Source organism: Tamandua tetradactyla, chromosome 3 (assembly GCF_023851605.1).
Source record: "Tamandua tetradactyla isolate mTamTet1 chromosome 3, mTamTet1.pri, whole genome shotgun sequence".
Lineage (NCBI taxonomy): Eukaryota > Metazoa > Chordata > Mammalia > Pilosa > Myrmecophagidae > Tamandua > Tamandua tetradactyla.
Window position 1 is genome coordinate 32,917,511 of NC_135329.1, and position 21,007 is coordinate 32,938,517.

Sequence of the window (21,007 nt, forward strand, 5' to 3'; positions counted from 1 at the left end):
TGGGAGTTTTTAAAACTCCCTTGGTGATGCCAATATGAAACGAAGTTTGAGAACCACTACCATTGAACGACAACTCTCGTGCTTTAACTGCATCACAACCAGCTGGAGGGTATGTCAAAGCGCAAATTGCTGCGCAGCATCTAGAGAGATTCCGGTTCCATGGTTGGAGAGGTGATTTTCTATTCCCGTCATTCCTTCCTGGGGGGAGGAGGAGGTGCGTAGGGTTCTGCTTATCTGCATTTCTAACAAGTTCCCAGGTGGTGCAGATTCTGCCAGTCCGGGGATTTCAAGGGCAAGGGACTTGTTCATACCATGTCAGCTCTCCTGACACCGAGTCCTGGGCTACTTCTTCAGCTGATCTTTCCCGCTTTGCTTCTGCGTCCTGCCTTCCTTCCCCACATTGAGGAACCGCTAAACGCAACCACAAGTGTTCGTTCTCCGTAGTTTCAGAAGGGCAGGTTTCTTCCTGTTCAGTGAAAGGCTCTCGCACTGCAACCCCTCCCTGGGAGTGCCCACGCAAAGACGCGGGGGATGGCACCACCGCTGATGGATCTGATGTGCGCGTGGAACTCAACCACCACGTCGCCGTTCCTTTCATTCTCCATTGGGTCCATTTGAGGAAGAGGCAACTTTAAGGGGCGTGGCTGAGCCAAGCACCGGCCGGACGCAACCCTCCCGACAGACTCAGCCGTGACCTGCAGTGAGGAGTTGTCATGGCAACCGGCGCCCTCCTCTTCTGGATCTAGTGCCGACACCAGGGGCGGGCCTTCGCTGCGGCAGGGGATTGGTGCACTGGGGGGCGGGTTGGTGACCGCGATAGGATAAAGGTGCCGCGCAACGGGCGGGTAAGGCTCTTTTTGTCCGCTCGGGGTCCTCTGGCCGCTGGCCACGTGTAGCGCGGCGTTCGCAGCATCGCTGGGCGGCGCGTCGGAAGGTGAGTGTGAGCGTTTCCGAGCACCTGTGCGGGGGAGCGCAGTCCCTCTGGGAGCCGAGGCAGACCTCGAGGAGCCGCCTCGCTCGGCGCTGGCCGGATGGGTGCTGCAAGAGCGCGTCGCGGCGCCGCTGACCCTGCGTTCTCGGGCGCGAGTGCGCGTCCTCAGCCATCGCCACCGAGGTGGCGGGGTCAGCGCGGGGACCCGGAGGTACTGGAGTTTGGCGCGAACCCCGGGTTCTTCCAGCTTTTCGGCAGGGCTTTCTCCGCTTCTTCACCCTCCCCCCCCCCCCCGCCGCCTCCTCCGTCTGGCTCGGGTGCGGCTTTTCGTGGTACCGGTTTGTCCAGTCCTCCGGGAAGCCTTCACCTCGCAAGGGTGGGATGCCGCACCCGTTCCACGGGGAACCAGGCTAAGGCAGGGAGACGCATGTGCAGCTGAAATCCTCGCGGCCTCTGCCGGCCCTGCCTCTCCCGGCGGCTCCCCAGAGCAATCCTATTCCCCTGCAGCTGGGTGCTGCTGGGTGCCAGACCGTCCTTCGTTCTCAAAATATCCAGGGATATTTTTTCCCCATATCTCTGTTTTTTTTTTTATCATCCCCACCTAAAGAATCAGGCTGGTCTCTTTTTTCCAAAAGCCCAAAGTTTACTGGCTCAGAGTATGCCCTTTTTTTTTTATGCTGACATTAAGCAAACCTTTACATTGAGCAGTTTCCGAAGAATTTCTCATCGAGTGCTTTATCTAAATTATCTCAACAATCTAACCCCGTAGTAGTGGTATCGATGGTGCACTTTCTAAAGATGAGGGGACTTGGGCTTTCTAAGGTCTGTACCCCAGCCTCAGCGAGGAAGCGGTAGAGTCTGGCTTTCAACCCACCAGGCTGTTCCCTGCTCTTTTCCTGGGGAAGGGAGAGGAGCAGCCGAACTGCAGTAACCACCCCAGAAGGTGCCCCCTAAGCGACCATGGGCACAGTGTGTCCTCTTTGTCTTTTTCTTAGGTATATCTTCTCTTGAGGGAGACATCTTGGGGTGGTGCAAAGAGAGGGTATGGGAGTCAGTGGACCTAATTTCTGCCGGTCCCCTCTTAGTAATTAATATCTGCCTTAACTTGGACAAGTCACTTCATCCTGCAAAACGGGCTAAGATACCATGCTTCAGGCTTTTCCTAAGCCTTTCGGAAAGGATCTGCTTCATCAACACTCAGTAATTATGATGTGCCTAATTTTTCCTTTGGTTGTTACTATCCAGAGAACAAACTTATTATTATTTTAATAAACCGGGAGATTCAAAGCTGAGACTGCCTTGCAGATTGTCTTATAAAAGTTTTTGATGTTTGGAACAATAATATTATTGAGCTGGGAAGCCCCAGGGGAAAATGAAGGCACATAGGCATGGTCAGCAATACCCAGTGCCTTTAGAGGTGAGGAGAAGGGCCCCGGGGCCTGGAAAGTGTCCACAGGCAATGGCTGACCTTTTCTAAAAACAGTTTCACTGGAGGGCGGAGAAGGAAGCTTCGCTTTGCGGAGCAGCAAATGAAGAGTTGGCAGTGGGTATACACTCCTAGGAAAAGGGTTTAAGCAGGTTTCTACGTTGAGGGAAAAGAACCATTTGGGGGTTTCAGTGGAGCAAGGGCTTGGGAGTTTGGACAGGACTGGGGTCTGGTAGCACTTAAACTGTAGAGATTCTGGGGGTAGCATTGCTCTCCACTAGGTGAATTTTCTAGTTTCTCACCAATATGTGTATGTACAGACCATTTCTTGGGAGCAGGTACTTTTAGCATCATTCTTAATGTGCTGGATACACCTTGCTAAATCCTTATTTACTCTTTCAATGACTAGAGACAAATTCCAGGTCTAGTGACAGTAACAACATTAGGGGAAGGAGTGCGAGGGTAGTTCAGTGGTGGATTTCTCGCCTGCCTTGGGGGGATACCCTTGGTCAATTCTTGGTCCGTGCAGCTCCCCCAAAACAAGGAAACAAGCAAAACAAAATATAACAAACAGACAAAAATTCAACAAATGGTGCTGCAGTAATGGAATACTCACATGGAAAAACAGTGAAATGTGATGGTGCCATAAAGAACGTTAGGGAAAACTGATGGTACATCCTTGGGGAACAGGCTTATCGTGTTGGCCTTCAGTATTTCAATCAGAAGTTTCCCTTAACATTTCTGAAACAGATTTATCTACCTTCAAAGCATTCACAATTGTTATTATTTTTTTTCTATAAGAAACTGAAGTAATTTTATTTTCCTGAGAACAAGGGGCTTTTTTTTTTTTGCAGTGTGTGTATATATATATATATATATATATATATATATATACACCCTTGATATTCACTAGGAATTTGCTCAGTGAAGCTTGCAGTTTTATGGGCATTGTCTCCTGGTACCATAAAACCAATGTATCAAAACTAAACTCATCTTCTTACTTGACTTGCTGCCTCAGAAGCCCATTTATCCAGAAACACAACAAGAGAGTCCAGTATTATCTTCAGTTCCTTCCCCGACCTACCTGTATCCAGTCACCAAAGTTGAATTCTGAATCTTTATCTCCATCACCACTTTACTTCCTGCTGCCACTATTGTCTGAGTTGTATTTTTGTCAGATAAATGTACATGCCAAAAGTTGGAAGAAGTTGTAGAATAACCATGCTAGAGAGGCCTGTGTTGGGGAAGCACTCTGTTGTTAATGGAGGAGAAACTGTTGACCTGTTTCTTTTTCCTCCCTTGCAGTTAAAATAATTAAGGTGTTTAGGAGAGATAGTCTACTGGACTATCATTTGATCTTTAAGAAACAGGGACTGGGAATCTTCTTTCATAGTTTCCCTATAAAAATTTAATAAGTAACTTGCAAAGAAAGTTTTGATTTGTGACAACTATACTAAAGTGTCATCTGGGGAGCCAGGAGGCTCTCTGAGACCCTTATATGGGGTCTATGAGGTCAAAACTATTTATAAATAATATGCTATTTGCCTTTTTTATTCTTCTCGTTAAGTGTATAGTGGGATTTTCTAGAGGCTATATTAGAAGACTACTGCTTTCAACTCACAGCTATAAAGTCTTGTCTGTAGCTGCTAAGAGAGATGAAGCAAGAGTTCTTAGACTTATGGAAGGTAGGGATTTACTCTGAAGAAATCAGTAAAAGTAAATAAGAAATGAAAATGTAATGAATGCTTTTCTCAGTTTTACAGATGTTAGTAATTTACCTTATGTGTCTTATGCCAGAGACCTTTTTAAAATAGTATTATGGTACCAGTAATATTACGGCATCATTTTGAGACCAACCATTCAGAGTCCTCCAAAGAAAATTTGAATTGAGTGTCTTAAATGTAATTATGATAACTCTTTAAAAGCCAAAATTATTTGTTAGAGCTCTCCAAACTAGAAATGAAAAAGCTACTGAAGCATCTAACAGGATAAGTTATCAAATTGCATTGGTTGGAGCAACACACAATAAAGCCTTGTGCAGATAAAAAAGCATTGAAAGAGATCATGGCACTGTACTGTTCACCAAGTCAGTAACTTGTTGAATTTTAAAGATTCAGCTACAAACATAAAGATCGAGTTATATATCATGACTATAGAAGTGAATTTTTACCTTACGAGTGAGAAAATCTACAGTCATGACTGGATTTACCATTTTCCTTGTTTTCATTTAGTGTCAGCATCAAACCAGGCGTGGAAGAGTATCTTTTAGTGAATGCTTGGCAACAAACACAAGTGGTACCAAAATATTCAGAATTGAATAACTTTTTTAAAAAGCATTTTTATTGAGAAATATCCACACACGTATAGTCCAACTATATTATACAGTCAGTGGGTCACAGTGTCTTCATATTAGTTGTGTATTCTTTTCCATGATCATTTTTGGAACATTTGCATCACTACAGAAAAAGACATAAAAAGAAAAAATAAAAACTCATGCATCCCATATCCCTGATCCCTTCTTCTCATTGACCCACAGTATTTCAATCTACCCAACTTTTACCCTTTATTTCCCCCTATTATTTATTTATTTTTATCCTTATTATTATTTTTAACTCATCTGCCCATATGCTAGATAAAAGGAGGATTAGATGCAAGGTTTTCACAATCACCCAGTCACACTGTGAAAGCTATATTGTTATACAGTTGTCTTCAAGAGTCAAGACTACTGGAACTCAGTTCAACATTTTTAGGTAATTCCTTCTAGCCTCTCCAATACACCATAAACTAAAAAGGGTATCTATATAATGTGTAAGAATAGCCTCCAGGATAACCTCCCTACTCTGTTTGAAATCTCTCAGCCATTGAGAGACCTTATTTTGTCTCATTTCTCTTTTCTCCCTTTTGGTCAAGAAGGCTTTTTTCAATCCCATGATGCTGGATCCTGGCTTATCCCTGGGAGTCAGGTCCCATGTTGCCAGGAAGATTTATGCCCCTGGGAGTCATGTCCCATGTAGGTAGGAGGGCAGTAAGTTCATCTGCCAAGTTGTCATAGAGAGGCCACATCTGAATTCTCTGGGGGTGACTCTTAGGCATAATTATCAGTAGGCTTACTCCTTTGCAGGAATAAAATTCATAGGTACAAGCCCCAAGATGGAGGGATCAGCCTTTTGAATTGTTTGTCCCCACTGCTTGTAAGAATATCAGGAATTCCCCAGATGGGGAAGTTTAATATTTCTTCCTTTCTCCCCAGTTCCCCAAGGGGACTTTGCAAATACTTTTTTGAAAGTGTTGAATAACTTTTGAATTTCATGTTTTTTTTTTTTCTGAAATATGTGTGTTGGGTTTGCAGTGGTGATGCAAAAGCAGTGCTGGGTAAAACTGCTGGTGCCTTAGCATGAATCAAGGCAGTGGCACCAAGCTACACTAGCAGTCATTGTATTCTTCACTGCCACACACACTTACAGTTTAAAAAAAAAAAAAGCCAGCCTTATTAAGAGTGTACTGTTGAATTAGTAAAAATTATTAATGTTATTAAATCTTGACCCTTTAGTGCACATCTTTTTAGACTGGGAAGTAGCCAGAAAGCACTTGTGCAAAAATAAGTATGACGGTTGTATGTGGTTTGATAACGAGCTTAACTGGCCACTCTTCATAGAACACCATATATTTTCCTTGAAAGAATGACTGATAAATAAACTGTGATGTTCATACTTGGATATTCAGCAGACATATTCCAAAATTGAAGGAAGTGAAATACTTTAAGGAAACAACTAATGGTATTTGTTGCCAATTAACGTCTATGTGCCACCGTGAGCTTGACAGCTTCCTAATGGATTTTAATATAACCAGATATAAAAGGTTCAGTGATATGGTTTCAGATTCCACATTGCACCTAACCTTTAAGAAACTATTGTGTGTTGCAATTTGGAGCAGTATCAAAGATGGATATCCAAAGTGATCTGAAACACCTATTAGAATATTAACTTCAATGAAAGCAACAACTGATTGATACAGTAGCAGGTCTGAGAATCCAGCCATTGTCTGTTAAGGCACACATCACAGAGATTTGCAAAGTGTTAAATAAGCCATTCTTTCACTAGTTGTTTTTTTTTTTTTGAAAATATGTTTAGCAGGGCTATTGTTTTTTAAGTGAGTAGACATGTTCAAAACATTTCTCAGCTTTCATTTATAGTATGGTAAATATTGATAGATATTGGAGTCCTCGATTTTTAAGAGTGAAAAATCCTGAGACCGAAGAAATTCAGACATGGTTACCCCAAAATATTTAACTTTACAGTAGCAAGGTAGTAATCTTGACTTGGAAAAGCTACATGTAGTACAGAGAGTTGTGGTTTTTGTTTTTTTTTTTCCTTTTAATATCGTTTGTTGTTAAAGCAACTGGGTGATAGAGACTGTAGTGCTGCTTGGTGGTTGTAACTGGGCTCTCCAGGGGGTGATGACTGCCAGAGTTACATGCCACCGTGCAATAGGGCGCTCAGCCATGGCATGCAGCGAGCATCATATTATTTATTAATATCCATGGAATAAGAAGAACCAACTCAATTATGACTCATCTACATTGTTAAACTAAAACACTTTATGCTCCATTAAGTTATTTGTTGGGTGCTGCCTGTCATTCTTTTTTGGGAAAGTGAAGATAAATTCAGTGTATTTATTTAGTACCTTCAGAGTTTCCTTATCCACCCTGACCAATCAGGGAGACATTTTTTTTTTTTTTTTTGCTGTGGCCATTCTTTATTTGGCTTTTAGGAATTGGGGATGGTCTTTGAGTTTGAAATGTTCTGGTAAATCCAGTCATTTCTTGGCTTCCTCATTAGCCCCTTGAACTTGCTGAAATAAGTGACTCTAAGAATCCGAGTTTTTACTGGTAGTCTCCTATGGCCAACAGTGGCTGCAAGGGTGATCTCAGCAAAGGGGTCCACTGAAGGATGGTTGCCCAAAAGTGTGGGCATCAAGAGAAAGGAATGATTGGATTGAAGCACCTGGATTTAGAAGTGCACAATGTGTTGTTACCAAAGGGAACACAAAGGATTTATTTAGGAATTGAAATGTCTGGTTGATTTTACCTTTTTAGTAAAAAGTTGACTTGACTTTTATCTGATCTTAAAACCGAAGCACACCATGTGGAATTATTTCAGGCCATCCCTCCTGCCTCCTCCTCTGTTTAAAAGTTCTAATACCTCATTTTCGTGTACTAGAGAAAAAGGCCCCATGACCCAGAAAGGGCGCATACATTTTTAGAAGCCTATATTATCATTTGTTTTCCACAATTTGGGCTTTGATATGATCTCTGGTCTTTTTAAGGTGGAACTACTATTATCTTCTCCAGGCACTGAGTTGAGTATAAACAGTAAATTCCAGCCTTACTTTTTCTCCTTTTGGAATGTCAATTTTGAGCTCTTAAGTCTGTTATCTCTTTGGGAGGAGGGGTGGGGAGAGGGGAGAAATCTGAGTTGGCCTAGAAAGTTAATCACCAGTTACAAGGACTCTTAAATTCAAAGTCTGTGAAATCCACCTGGTCTGGGCCATGAGGCTTGGCTTATACCAGGTGGCCACCCCCATACCTGTTCCAGGGGCCCATACCAGGTATAATAGGCCTGCCTGGAAGAAGGGCAGGGAAGTTTGCTGTCAGGACGAGCAAAGCACGCTGGGTGGGCTTCTCTAATTTACCCTCAGTGATGCCTGAGTGATGGTGACAGAATGGGATAAGCCCTGTGCACACGTCCAGTCTTGAACCATATGTGATTAGACCATCTTGACCTCTTGGTGGTAGAACTGATTTCCTGGTATATCAGTGGTAAAGCTGATTGTGAATAGGCACTAGAGTTAAACAAGATACATGTAATTTTTGGAGAAATAAATACTGAATACAGGATCTTTCCAATGAAACAATTATCCCCACCTTATAAATACCATTGGTGGCCTTTTTGTCTTAACTATGAGCTTTTCTAGTTGAGTTCATTCTAAAGATGACACATAAGGATTAGCACAGGATGCTGTTACTTCATACGGAACCTGTTTGTATGCTCGGATGATGTATAGATGCTGATAACAGCTCTGTCAAGATTTAAGGCCGGGGTCCATTATCTTGACTCTTGGGTGTTGTAGCTCAATAGACAGTGTTCTCTGCTGCTCCCTTAAATCTCAGTTGGTGTCAGTGATTTCCATTCTAAATGTTGGCTTGGCCTTGTTTGCCTGGACTTTGGGTGGAGCCATATTTTATCCCTTTATCAAGGGCCTTTCTCCCTCTAGGCCCTAGACTGATTTCCTGCTTACTCTGCAGTTTCTTTGGTTTGATTTCATAAGTGAAAACCATGACTTTGCTCATTAGCTGAGGACCTTGGGGTTGATTTCAATCGAAGAGTTTGCTTTCTTGAGTTTTAGCAAAAAAATATGTAACTAATTCTGTTTCTTTTTCTATTACAGAATATTTGAAAAGAAAATGCTGGTTATCAGGATGCTGAGTCCATTTATCGGTCAGATGTGCCACAGCCCATCCTGCAGCTGTTGGCCATCTGTCCTGCCAGCCCGGTTTCTGGGTCTCTCCCCTCGGCAGATTCCATCAGATGCCGGCTTCCATTCTGTCCCCTTCTCTGAAAAAGACCATCCACGTGTCTTAATTACAGGTTGGTTTTTTTCTTTTTTTCCACATTTGTGCTTTGAGACTTATTTTCTTTTTGTGCTGGTTATATGCTACTATACATTATTCTTGTAAGTGCCTAATAAGCTGCCAGAACTTCCCTATAATGCTTGTCACTGTAGCAAATAATTCAGTGAACATGTGCTTGACTGGGTTACATCCTGAGTCTGTATTTATTTAGTGAGATGATGAAAGGGATCTCAGACTGAGGTATTTGATAGCACAAAAAATGTTTAATTAGAGAAGCAAGTATCTGTTAATCAGCAACTGCCTTTCAACGTTTGCTTTCTCCAGAATATTGCAAATCCAAAACCCTTATTTGGTCTTATTGCCAATGCTTGGTTTCCCTGCCATAATTTTTTACTGTCTGGAGGGGACCTAGGAAGTTGGGGCCCAAAAACTTGGAACTGGATTCCCCTTCCATAGTAGAGGCAGGCCTGGGGGTTGCAGGCTCCCAGGTAGGTGGTGTGGAAGGAGTAGGACATGGATTCTGGGGTTGGGCAGATCATTTTTTGGCCAAATTCCTCAACCTAAATTCAAAAAATTTATGCATGTTTATACATTGGAGGTAATAAAAGATTAATACATGCTTGAGGAATTTGTTAACCACCTATCTCATCATCTCCAGACTTGCCCCTGATGCTCCTCATTTCCAGTATTGGGACTTTCTGAGGAAACAGAACTGACAGGACATTATAGTGTGTGTGTGTATGTAATGTAAATATTATGAAATTTATTATAGGAATTTGCTCATATGACTGTGCTGATGGGCAAGTCCTAATAGGGCGGGCTGCAAGCTGGGAACTCCTGTGAAGGTTTTCAGTAAATTCCCCAGGAGAAGCTGGCAGGCTCAAGGAGAGATGGAAATTCTTTCTTCTGACTGCTGAAGTGGTCGCTTCATTTTAAAGCCTTCAATTGATGGATGAGTCTTTTCTCATTGTTCAGGCAGTGTCCTCAGTTGACCGTAGATGTCATCAGCCATAGAGGCACTCAACTTACTCATGGATGGATGTTTAACACAGTGAATTACAGTGAAGGATAACTGTTATTAACAGTATAAATATAAGAAAGTTATTTCATGAACTTGAACAAATATGCAACGTTACTATAAGGGGTTAATAATAGAGTGGTATATATAGGAAAAAATGTACCTATTGCAAACTATGAACTATAGTCAACAGTAATATCTTAATATTCTTTCTTAGACAGTAACAAATGTACCACGGCAATACCAGGGGTCAACAACAGGAGGGGATAAGAGGTGTGGGATGTTTAGGGTTTTCTTTTATATTTTTCTTAATTATTATTTTTTTTTGAGTAATGAAAGTGTTCTAAAATTGATTGTGGTGATGAATGCACAACTATGTGATGATACTGTGACCCCTCGATTGTGTACTTTGGCTGGATTGTGTGGTGTGTGAATATCTCAATAAAATTGCTAGAAAAAAATAAATATCCTCATAGTAATGGGCCAGTGCTCGTTTGGCCAAACGCCTGGACACCACAGCCTGACCGGTTAACACAGGAACTTAATCGTCACACTTGTATGCTCGTAACACCTGACTTGTGTGCCCTCCTCACTCCAAACTTCATTCTGTCCCTTGCTAGTTCTAGCAAACCCAAATCAGTCTCTGATTTGACTGATGTGTTTTATTTCCCTCTTCCTTCTTAGACTTTCTTTCCTTGGCTTCCATGTCATCGTCCTTCTGACTTTCCTCACTGTGTTTTGTGTTTCCTTCACTGTCTCCTGCTCTTCTCATGCTGTAAATTGGTTGCAAGTTTAGTCATTTTTCTGTCGGCACTTTTCCCTCCCGTTCCCTCAGAGTGTTATCTGTGTGTATGTGTTTTCTTCTCCCCAACCTCTACTAGTGAAGCATCATCTTCCAGGCTCTGATATTTCAGTGGTATGTTTCAGTGGCCCTGGTTTTAGTCTCTTGGTAACAGGCTTACAGGAAATCCCACTTTCTATATCTTCCTGCCTCACTCACTTTCTCCTGAATGAAATATGCAGTAGCTCCCAATGTGTTCCTTGCCGCCCCGCTTTCCCATTTCTGTTTAGTGGCGTCTCTCAGCTTCTAGATCAGACAGCCATAACTATCATTCAGATTTTATCTTACTGACTCCTTGTCTGTTTGATTATGTTCCCTGTTTACAAATGATATTTTGGTCTGTCCCTCCTTTGTTCCTCTTTCACATCCCCTTCCAGTTCTAATGGAGTTTTGGATAATCCAGCCAGAGGCTCATAGCCAACCATTTCTATTTAGCTTTGGATGTTTTTGGCACCTGTGTTAGACAAGCTTCACAGCCCTTACAAATAATAAAGACTGGGCGGGCCAAGGTGGCTCCGTGGCAGAGTTCTCACCATGGGAGACTCAGGTTCGATTCCCAGTGCCTGCCTATGCAAAAAAGTGAAAATAATAGTAATAGTAATAAAGGCTGTAAGTGAGTACCTTACCCATGTTGCTTGGAGGTTGTCTTGCTTTCTCGTGATTTTTTTCTTCCTTCCTGTGCCCCGCTTCCCCTCTTTCTCATAGCCACTCCATGTTGTAGAGAGCTTTGTCTCTGGAACTAGCATTACCTCATCTCTGTTGTAGTTCGGAGGAGGTGCATCTGTGTTCTAAGTGCACTGGGCTACTTAGAGGAATAAAAGTAGGCAGTTATTATATGAGGTCAACCTAGGACTTTACCTAATTAGCTGAAAGTGAAAAAATTTTATCCAGTTATTAGATTCTGGGGATGGTTAGAATTGGAATAAAGCTTCATTTTTTTCTTCTTTATTTAGGAGGTCTTGGTCAGCTTGGAGTGGGGCTTGCTAACTTTTTGAGGTAAGAACCCTAAAACTTGATATATAAAAATCTGAGTTCTTAAGTATGTGAAGCTTGTCTTTGGCCTCTTTAAACCAATTTTTCTCACTCCTCCTGTCCTGTCTATAATAGTAGAGTATAATAATAATAATGCTCTATTATTAACCCCTTGTAATATTTCTTAAATTATTATTTAAGAAATAATAACTCAATGGCTTATAATTTTGTCTTCTAATACCATAAACTTGTCGCAAGCCCTTGATTCGATGTCTCCCACACTGGTCCTTTGAGCTCTCTTTTCTAACCTAGTCAGAGTAAGACACATACCTTCAGATGAATTACTTGGACGCATGGTTTAGCTGTTGTCTTGGCATGGAGTGGGAAGTTCATGTAGAAGGAGCGGTGTGTTATTTGGAGAGAGTGTGATGAAAGGGCAAAAAGATAAGAGGGGAGATAAGAATTAGGAGGGAGAAGTTACAACTCTAGGTGTGATGGGAAGAAACTGGTGACACAAGGACGACAGTGAGGTGAGAGTAGAAGTAAAAGGGATGTGGGTAGAGAAAGGAAGGCTTGAGTGTAGCAAGAACTGACTGTGTTTGTCGGAGTAGGAAAGGGTCGAAAGGAGCATAATGGGAGGGATTTTGGAGGCTGACAGAAATTTACAGTTCCTATTTAAATTATTATTTTCATAGAAATCAGTTATATTCAGCATGTTGCCAGCTAATGTGTTTTGATTTTCCCTTTAGGAAAAGATTTGGAAAGCACAATGTGATCTTATCTGACATAAGGAAACCCCCCAATCCCATCTTTCAGAGTGGTAAGGGATTGATATGCCTTGTTTTTCTTTTCTTTTTTTTTTTTTTTAAGTTTTTAACTTTCAAAATGCAATTAGAGGTTCAACATAAGAAAATCAATTAATGTAATACACCATATCAACAAATCAAAGCAGAAAAATCACATGATCATCTCAATTGATGCAGAGAAGGCATTTGACAAGATTCAACATCCTTTCCTGCTGAAAACACTTCAAAAGATAGGAATACAAGGGAACTTCCTTAAAATGATAGAGGGAATATATGAAAAACCCACAGCTAATATCATCCTCAATGGGGAAAAATTGAAAACTTTCCCCCTAAGATCAGGAACAAGACAAGGATGTCCACTATCACCACTATTATTCAACATTGTGTTGGAAGTTCTAGCCAGAGCAATTAGGCAAGAAAAAGAAATACAAGGCATCAAAATTGGAAAGGAAGAAGTAAAACTATCACTGTTTGCAGACGATATGATACTATATGTAGAAAACCCAGAAAAATCCACAACAAAATTACTAGAGCTAATAAATGAGTACAGCAAAGTAGCAGGCTACAAGATCAACATTCAAAAATCTGTAGCTTTTCTATACACTAGTAATGAACAAGCTGAGGTAGAAATCAAGAAACGAATCCCATTTACAATCGCAACTAAAAGAATAAAATACCTAGGAATAAATTTAACCAAAGAGACAAAAAACCTATATAAAGAAAACTACAAAAAACTGTTAAAAGAAATCACAGAAGACCTAAATAGATGGAAGGGCGTACCGTGTTCATGGATTGGAAGACTAAATATAGTTAAGATGTCAATCCTACCTAAATTGATTTACAGATTCAATGCAATACCAATCAAAATCCCAACAACATATTTTTCAGAAATAGGAAAACCAATAAGCAAATTTATCTGGAAGGGCAGGGTACCCCGAATTGCTAAAAACATCTTGAGGAAAAAAAACGAAGCTGGAGGTCTCGCGCTGCCTGACTTTAAGGCCTATTATGAAGCCACAGTGGTCAAAACAGCATGGTATTGGCATAAAGATAGATATATCGACCAATGGAATCGAATAGAGTGCTCAGATATAGACCCTCTCATCTATGGACATTTGATCTTTGATAAGGCAGTCAAGCCAACTCACCTGGGACAGAACAGTCTCTTCAATAAATGGTGCCTAGAGAACTGGATATCCATATGCAAAAGAATGAAAGAAGACCCATCTCTCACACCCTATACAAAAGTTAACTCAAAATGGATCAAAGATCTAAACATTAGGTCTAAGACCATAAAACAGTTAGAGGAAAATGTTGGGAGATATCTTATGGATCTTAAAACTGGAGGTGGTTTTATGGACCTTAAACCTAAAGCAAGAACACTGAAGAAGGAAATAAATAAATGGGAGCTTCTCAAAATTAAACACTTTTGTGCATCAGAGAACTTCATCAAGAAAGTAGAAAGACAGCCTACACAATGGGAGACAATATTTGGAAATGACATATCAGATAAGGGTCTAGTATCCAGAATTTATAAAGAGATTATTCAACTCAACAACAAAAAGACAGCCAACCCAATTACAAAATGGGAAAAAGACTTAAACAGACACCTACCAGAAGAAGAAATACGGATGGCCAAGAGGCTCATGAAGAGATGCTCAATGTCCCTGGCCATTAGAGAAATGCAAATCAAAACCACAATGAGATATCATCTCACACCCACCAGAATGGCCATTATCAACAAAACAGAAAATGACAAGTGCTGGAGAGGATGCGGAGAAAGAGGCACACTTATTCACTGTTGGTGGGAATGTCAAAGGGTGCAACCACTGTGGAAGGCAGTTTGGCGGTTCCTCAAAAAGCTGAATATAGAATTGCCATACGACCCAGCAATACCATTGCTAGGTATCTACTCAAAGGACTTAAGGGCAAAGACACAAACGGACATTTGCACACCAATGTTTATAGCAGCGTTATTTACAATTGCAAAGAGATGGAAACAGCCAAAATCTCCATCAACAAAAGAGTGGCTAAACAAACTGTGGTATATACATACGATGGAATATTATGCAGCTTTAAGACAAGATAAACTTGTGAACCATGTAATAACATGGATGGACCTAGAGAATATTATGCTGAGTGAATCCAGCCAAAAACTAAAGGACAAATACTGTATGGTCCCACTGTTGTGAACGGACATTCGAGAATAAACTTGAAATATGTCATTGGTAACAGAGTTCAGCAGGAGTTAGAAACAGGGTAAGACAATGGGTAATTGAAGCTGAAGGGATACAGATTGTGCAACAGGACTAGATACAAAAACTCAAAAATAGACAGCACAATAATACCTAATTGTAAAGTAATCATGTTAAAATACTGAATGAAGCTGCATCTGAGCTATAGGGTATTTTTTTGTTTTTGTTTGCTTGTTGGTTTGTTTGTTGTTGTTGTTTTTTACTATTACTACTACTTTTATTTCTTTTCTTTATATTAACATTTTATGTCTTTTTCTGTTGTGTTGCTAGTTCCTCTAAACTGATGCAAATGTACTAAGAAACAATGATCATGCATCTATGTGATGATGTTAAGAATTACTGAGTGCATATGTAGAATGGTATGATTTCTAAATGTTGTGTTAATTTCTTTTTTTTCTTTCCGTTAATAAAAAAAAAAAAAACAAAAAAAAAAAAAAACAAAAAAAAAAATGCAATTAGAAGCATTTCATGGAATCACTGTGTGCCAACTGTTATTTAACCAGGACTGTGAATTAAAGAAAGAGAATTTATTGAGGTACAACTGGGTCATTAAAAAAAATCATATTTTTATCTTTTGTAATTATGTAAAAGCTTTACAATAATGCCATTGTTTGTTCATGTGATAAAAGAACCAGATAATTCTTTTGAACTTGAAGTAAAGGTTTGGAATAATACCCCTAAATTTGATTCCTGTAACTTTGAGTTTTTAGCTAACTTCCTGGCTCAGAGAAAAAAAAAAATCAATTTCTTCTGTAATGAATAAAAGGAACTTTAAAAATTTAGAGAAATTAATCATTATGTTTCAGTGTAGAAAAATTGCTTTTGAATGACTGCACAAAGAAAATCTCCAGTTCCTGTAATCAAGTCTTTACTGTCTCAAAAACATTTTTATACCATCTCCTAGTCCGTTCTGGTGTAGTGTAGCTGTTGCTGCTTACTGTGCAGAAAATAGGTTATCCCCTCTAAGGGGGGAAAACTGTTATTTAGCAAAATCAGCCCCACATCTAATGTAATTGGCTTGTAAATGGTGACTCTTGATTTATGTTCTCCTATACCAAAGTATATTTTTAAAACATTCCTTTTAAAATGTGCAACTTCTAAGCAAGAGGAAATCACTGCACATAATATTGGTCTTAATAGCGCAGTCCCTGGAGCCAGCTGCCTGGTTGTGATGCCAGTTCTTCCACTTGCTCTCGGATCTTGACAAGTTACTGAGCATCTCTGTGCCTCAGTTTCTTCATCAGTAAATGTATCTGCCTCAAAATCTGTATTATGAGAGTGAAGTGCACATAAAGCCTTAGAACAGCGCCTGGCGTGTTTATGTGCTTTATGGGCATTACTGCTTACTCACTGTATGGTGGGTGGTTGTGACTTGTTATTTCTTCCATAAGGAAAAATGCTGCAGTGTCTAAGTGATTTTAGTTACCAAATGGATAATAACGGTATTCCCGAGTCAAAGAAGTGAAAAGGCCCATTTAGCTTTTCAACCCCCAAACTGTTTCATTTTTTGTTCCTCACAGGCCCATTTATTTATTCTGATATTTTGGATTATAAGAATCTTCGTGAGGTGGTGGTAAACAACCGCATCACCTGGCTATTTCATTATAGCGCTTTGCTAAGTGCAGTTGGAGAAACAAATGTGTCTTTGGCGAGAGCCGTGAATATAACTGGTGAGTATCTGGATCTTACCCAGATGTGTTGGCCAGTTTTTCCAGTTCTTTGGTAAGAAGATATTTTTCGAATTATGATAACAACTGTTCCTTTCAGGGTTGCATAATGTCCTGGACGTTGCTGCAGAACACAATTTGCGATTGTTTGTGCCTAGCACCATCGGAGCCTTTGGACCGACCTCTCCCCGGAACCCAACGCCTGATCTCTGTATTCAGAGACCCAGAACCATTTATGGTGTGTCCAAGGTCCATGCGGAGCTCATGGGAGAAGTGAGTGTTGCTTGGCAAGATTTGTTGAATGCATGCTGGGCAAAATGATTAGTGCTGCTTTTCCTACTCTTTTTTGTCTTAAAATACCTGCTGATTCATCCTTGGGCATACTTTCCTCTTCCCCAATCCCAGCCCCAAAGATGCTCATTTAACTCCTTATTGATCAAGTGTCAGGATCAATTAGCTCCAGAAGAACTCCTCAGCCTTGGCATGGCACCCTTTCCATCTGATAAAATAGCACTTGCAGCACTTCCTAGACACCCTTCAAATATAGTCCCCTCCGTTTGCTGTTGGTCTTCTGAGTAGTACACAGTTTTTACAGGCTCCCAGGCTCAATTCGTTACTGATGTTCTTTTACTGATTATTGATGGTTATTTTTTAATGTTTTATTATGGAAAACCTCAAATGTGGTTTTATTTTTTTTTTAATATTCTTTGTCCTTTTAATTTTATAGCAATTTTAGTTGGTGGCTGAGCCTTCCATTGATATTTCATAGTCATTATTCTTTTTTCTTCCAATGTTGCATTGCAATAAAATGCTCATAGAGAATTATTTAGGACAATGAGCCATAACTTGCTGCCAAAGAAAGTTTGGAAATTCCTACTATAGGCTGACTTATTATTTACAGTAAGAAATTGATGGAACAGAGAATCACCAAAGTGGTGATTCTGTGAAGATTAAAATTTAAAGAGCTGCCAACTAAAATGAATGACTCTTAGGTATTCTAAAGTATTCATTTTTTTAAGAGTATTTTAATATGACTGCATGGAGTGATAGTTCAGAAGACAGCTGTTATATTGTACATTGCTCTAACTCAAGATGGAAAGATTTTTTTTTAATAACTTTTCTCTTTCTCATAGTATTATTATTATCGGTATGGGTTAGATTTCCGATGCCTCCGATATCCTGGAATCATTTCAGCCAACTCCCAACCTGGAGGAGGAACAACTGGTAAATGTTATTTTCTTTTGTTTTGCATATAAAGTAGGCTTTCTTATTGCTAGGAAGAGTTGTCTTCATGGTGACTGAATCTTCTTTCCTTTTGACTGTGTGCTGACCGGTGATTCTGCATCCTTTCCAGGCATGCATCTGAGATGCTGTTTGAACTCTCTTGACCTAACCTGGTTAAAGGGCGGCAAATGCCCGAATGTGGCAAATCCAGTTTGAAATTGCCCATCCACAGAGCTGAAATCAAACGTATGATATCAGAGAACAAATTTGTTACCCACAGTGTAGGAAGACACCAAACAAGAAGCTGCTGCTTTCTTTAAATACAGCTTTTGTTTCTTAGTACAGAAATGCTCCATTAAAATGGATTCTATTTATTAGATGTTTAAAAGGAACATAGCACTTTTTTTTTTTAAGATTCAAACATAAATTATTTAGTGAAGTCTACATCAGGGATCCATCCATATCAGGGTCCTGAAATACAGTATAAAAAGACCTTCACAAAATCTGAGGGATTTTAAAGGAAGCATTGGTTGCTTTTAAAAAGCTTATGCCTTAATATAGAGCTTCTCAAAGTGTGGTCTAGGGATCCAAGAGGACTTTACAAGAAATCCGAGAGGATGAAACTATTTTCACAATAATAGTGTGACAGTAAGAGTGACATTATCGTCACTCTTATTCTTCCACAAAGTGTACAGTGGACTTTTTCCAGAGGCTGCATGATATGTGATAGTACAACAGATGGAATGCAGAAGCAGGAATGGAAATCTACCTGTCTTCTATTAAGGCAGGCGTTAAAGAGATTTTCAAAATGTAAAACAGGCAATTTATTTCACTAAAAAATATTCTTTTTTATATGTGGAAAATCTATTCATTTACATATAAAATATTGCATGTTAATATATGATAGGTTTATTATTGCCATTTTAAAATATATTAATGTTTTTAACTTGAATATATCACAATAAAATTGCATTGAAAATATTAATATGTTTTAAAATAGTTGGTGACGTTCTAGTGTAGTAAAAAAAAGAAAAGAAACCCATGTTAAGCCCTCTTTGGAGCCCTCAGTTTTTAAGAGAATAGAGAGACTCAACTGTTTAAGAACCACTGCCTTAATCTGGAAGGCTTGTTCATCATTTTGCTATTAAAAACCCGCCGGCTGGATTCTCTTTCAGACTATGCCATCCAGATTTTTCACGATGCTACAAAGAAAGGCAAATTTGAGTGCAACCTGAAGCCTGGCACGCGGCTCCCGATGATGTACATCGACGACTGCCTCAGGGCCACCCTGGAAGTCATGGAGGCCCCTGCAGATTGCCTGTCCCTGAGGACCTACAACATCAGTGCCATGAGCTTCACGCCCGAGGAACTGGCCCAGGAGCTTCTCAAGCATGTCCCAGAGTTCCAGATGACTTACAAGGTGGATTCTGTGCGGCAGGCCATAGGTCAGTTCATTACTGCAGACTGACTTAGAACCAAAGTTAACATGGCCCTCTGTGGGCCACTGAGGGCACACACTGTGGAAGGACGAGGAGAACGCAGCTCCTTCTCCAAACTGGGTGAGGGCCCTGGGGAAAGGAGGGGGAGCAAGGGACCCACTCTCCCCAAAATGACCCAAAGCCAGCAGGTGCTCTGAGTTTTGGAAATGTCTAAAGTGGCTGAAATGATTCCATTCCCAATAAACAACTCATCAGCATTTCATCGTATTTACAGTTTAAAAACATAAAACAAGGAGAAAAGGGAACCATTGAGGCAATATGAAAACAGTTTGGTTTTCTGATCCTGTGACGTTGCCACTCTGTGACCCCAGGCACCAGATCTGAATATGTTTCCTAGTCTTATTTTATCATAAGCATTCAGCCTTACAAGATTGTTTGAGATTTTAGCAAGGGGTGCAGATGTATGATGCCGGACGCTAGGTGTGTAATACAAGCTTTTAATCTAAGAAGGTAACCGCTAATGTTTACAGTAGCTGCTTAGGTCTATCCAAAAGGAAATTTCTTTTCTGGCCCCTTGTATGATCAACCTCTATAGAAAGGTTCTATATGGGCGATTTGTAAGTCTAGGGGCTGGTTAACCTAAGCAGCTCTTCCTGTCTTTCCCTAGCGGATAGTTGGCCGATGAACTTTGATGACAGCAATGCCCGGAAGGACTGGGGGTGGAAACACGACTTCGATCTTCCAGAGCTGGTGACGACAATGATGAATTCCCACGGCTCCGAGGCTCGAGTTGCCCAGGCAAACTGAGGGACTCGACAGGAGGAGATCTTGTATCCTGGGCAGCGGTCAGGGGAAAACTGTAAAGTTAATCGTATTGTGGAGCCCCAGGGACCTAAATTATTTGGTGTTCAAGGGACAAACCTGACTAAACTTTGGCAGCTCATATTGAACTGCTAAATAGAGATGGAGTTGGCCTTAAGTATTTTTTAAGTGCCGTAGGTTTGGAGATAGGACTTTTTAATCTTAGCTACATGCCTAAACTTGCCCAAATATACAAATCGCATAATGAAGCCAAGTCATAATAGTTTATGTCATTAATTAAGAAAGTGGGAACCTGTGATGTTTGTCCTTAATTAAATTTAATTAAATGTGACTCCTAAGACTCCGTTATTCTCTTGAGTAGAGACCAAAGATTACGTTTAAAGACTTTCAAAAATGATCTCCTATTTTTAAAATATTCTGTACTAACCTATCAAAACATAGAAAACTGCTTAGTATATCAAGCCCATGTTCATGTTGCTGAAAACATTTTAGCACTCTGCAAGAATTATCACTTCTAATTTGTTTTTCTGTATGAAGAGCTGTAGGAAATTGAAAATACCCAAGATGATCCAACTAGTAAAATTATAGCACCTCTGTTATTTTGATTGCCCTCCTGTTAGTATACTAGGTAGTAAGTACTAGGAATATAATTCCCTTTCTTGGCAGTGTCCTTGTACTCTAGGGAGCTTGTGGAAATATGCAGGTTTCTGGGTGCTGACCCTTTTGATGGACTCAATAAATGGGGGATGGGAATCTCTGAGTGCCACAGGTAATTCTAATCCAGCTAGAACCCACTCGTCTAGACCGATTCCAAACATTGTATTCTAAAGAGTACTTTCTTGTTATAACAGTTTTAAATAGTCTAAGACTGAGCTTTCCGAAGAGCTGCTCTGGGATCTCTGATACAGTTACTCTATAAATATATAAAGGTTAACTTTTTTCCACCTACCTCAAAATTTGTTACATGTAAAATCG

At 40.3% G+C, this 21,007-nt stretch overlaps 1 protein-coding gene across 1 annotated transcript; it reads left to right on the forward strand.

Moving 5' to 3' along the window:
• Positions 1–801: 801 nt before the first annotated feature.
• Positions 802–20,363, forward strand: LOC143677221 (L-threonine 3-dehydrogenase, mitochondrial). Its single transcript, XM_077152961.1, has 9 exons — positions 802–934; positions 8,805–9,004; positions 11,801–11,843; positions 12,569–12,639; positions 16,401–16,550; positions 16,648–16,820; positions 17,681–17,771; positions 18,947–19,216; positions 19,878–20,363. Exons 2-9 carry the CDS (start codon positions 8,821–8,823, stop codon positions 20,015–20,017), a joined length of 1,122 nt encoding a protein of 373 aa, XP_077009076.1. The 5' UTR covers positions 802–934; positions 8,805–8,820; the 3' UTR covers positions 20,018–20,363.
• The last annotated feature ends 644 nt before the right edge of the window (positions 20,364–21,007 follow it).

What these genes read in the sequence shown, in the direction of transcription:
- LOC143677221 (XM_077152961.1), top strand. Translation starts at nt 8,821, where the DNA reads ATGCTGGTTATCAGGATGCTGAGTCCATTTATCGGTCAGATGTGCCAC. An exon ending in TCCACGTGTCTTAATTACAG is followed by an intron (nt 9,005 to 11,800) that starts GTTGGTTTTTTT and finishes TTCTTTATTTAG; the next exon opens with GAGGTCTTGGTCAGCTTGGA. An exon ending in CAATCCCATCTTTCAGAGTG is followed by an intron (nt 12,640 to 16,400) that starts GTAAGGGATTGA and finishes TGTTCCTCACAG; the next exon opens with GCCCATTTATTTATTCTGAT.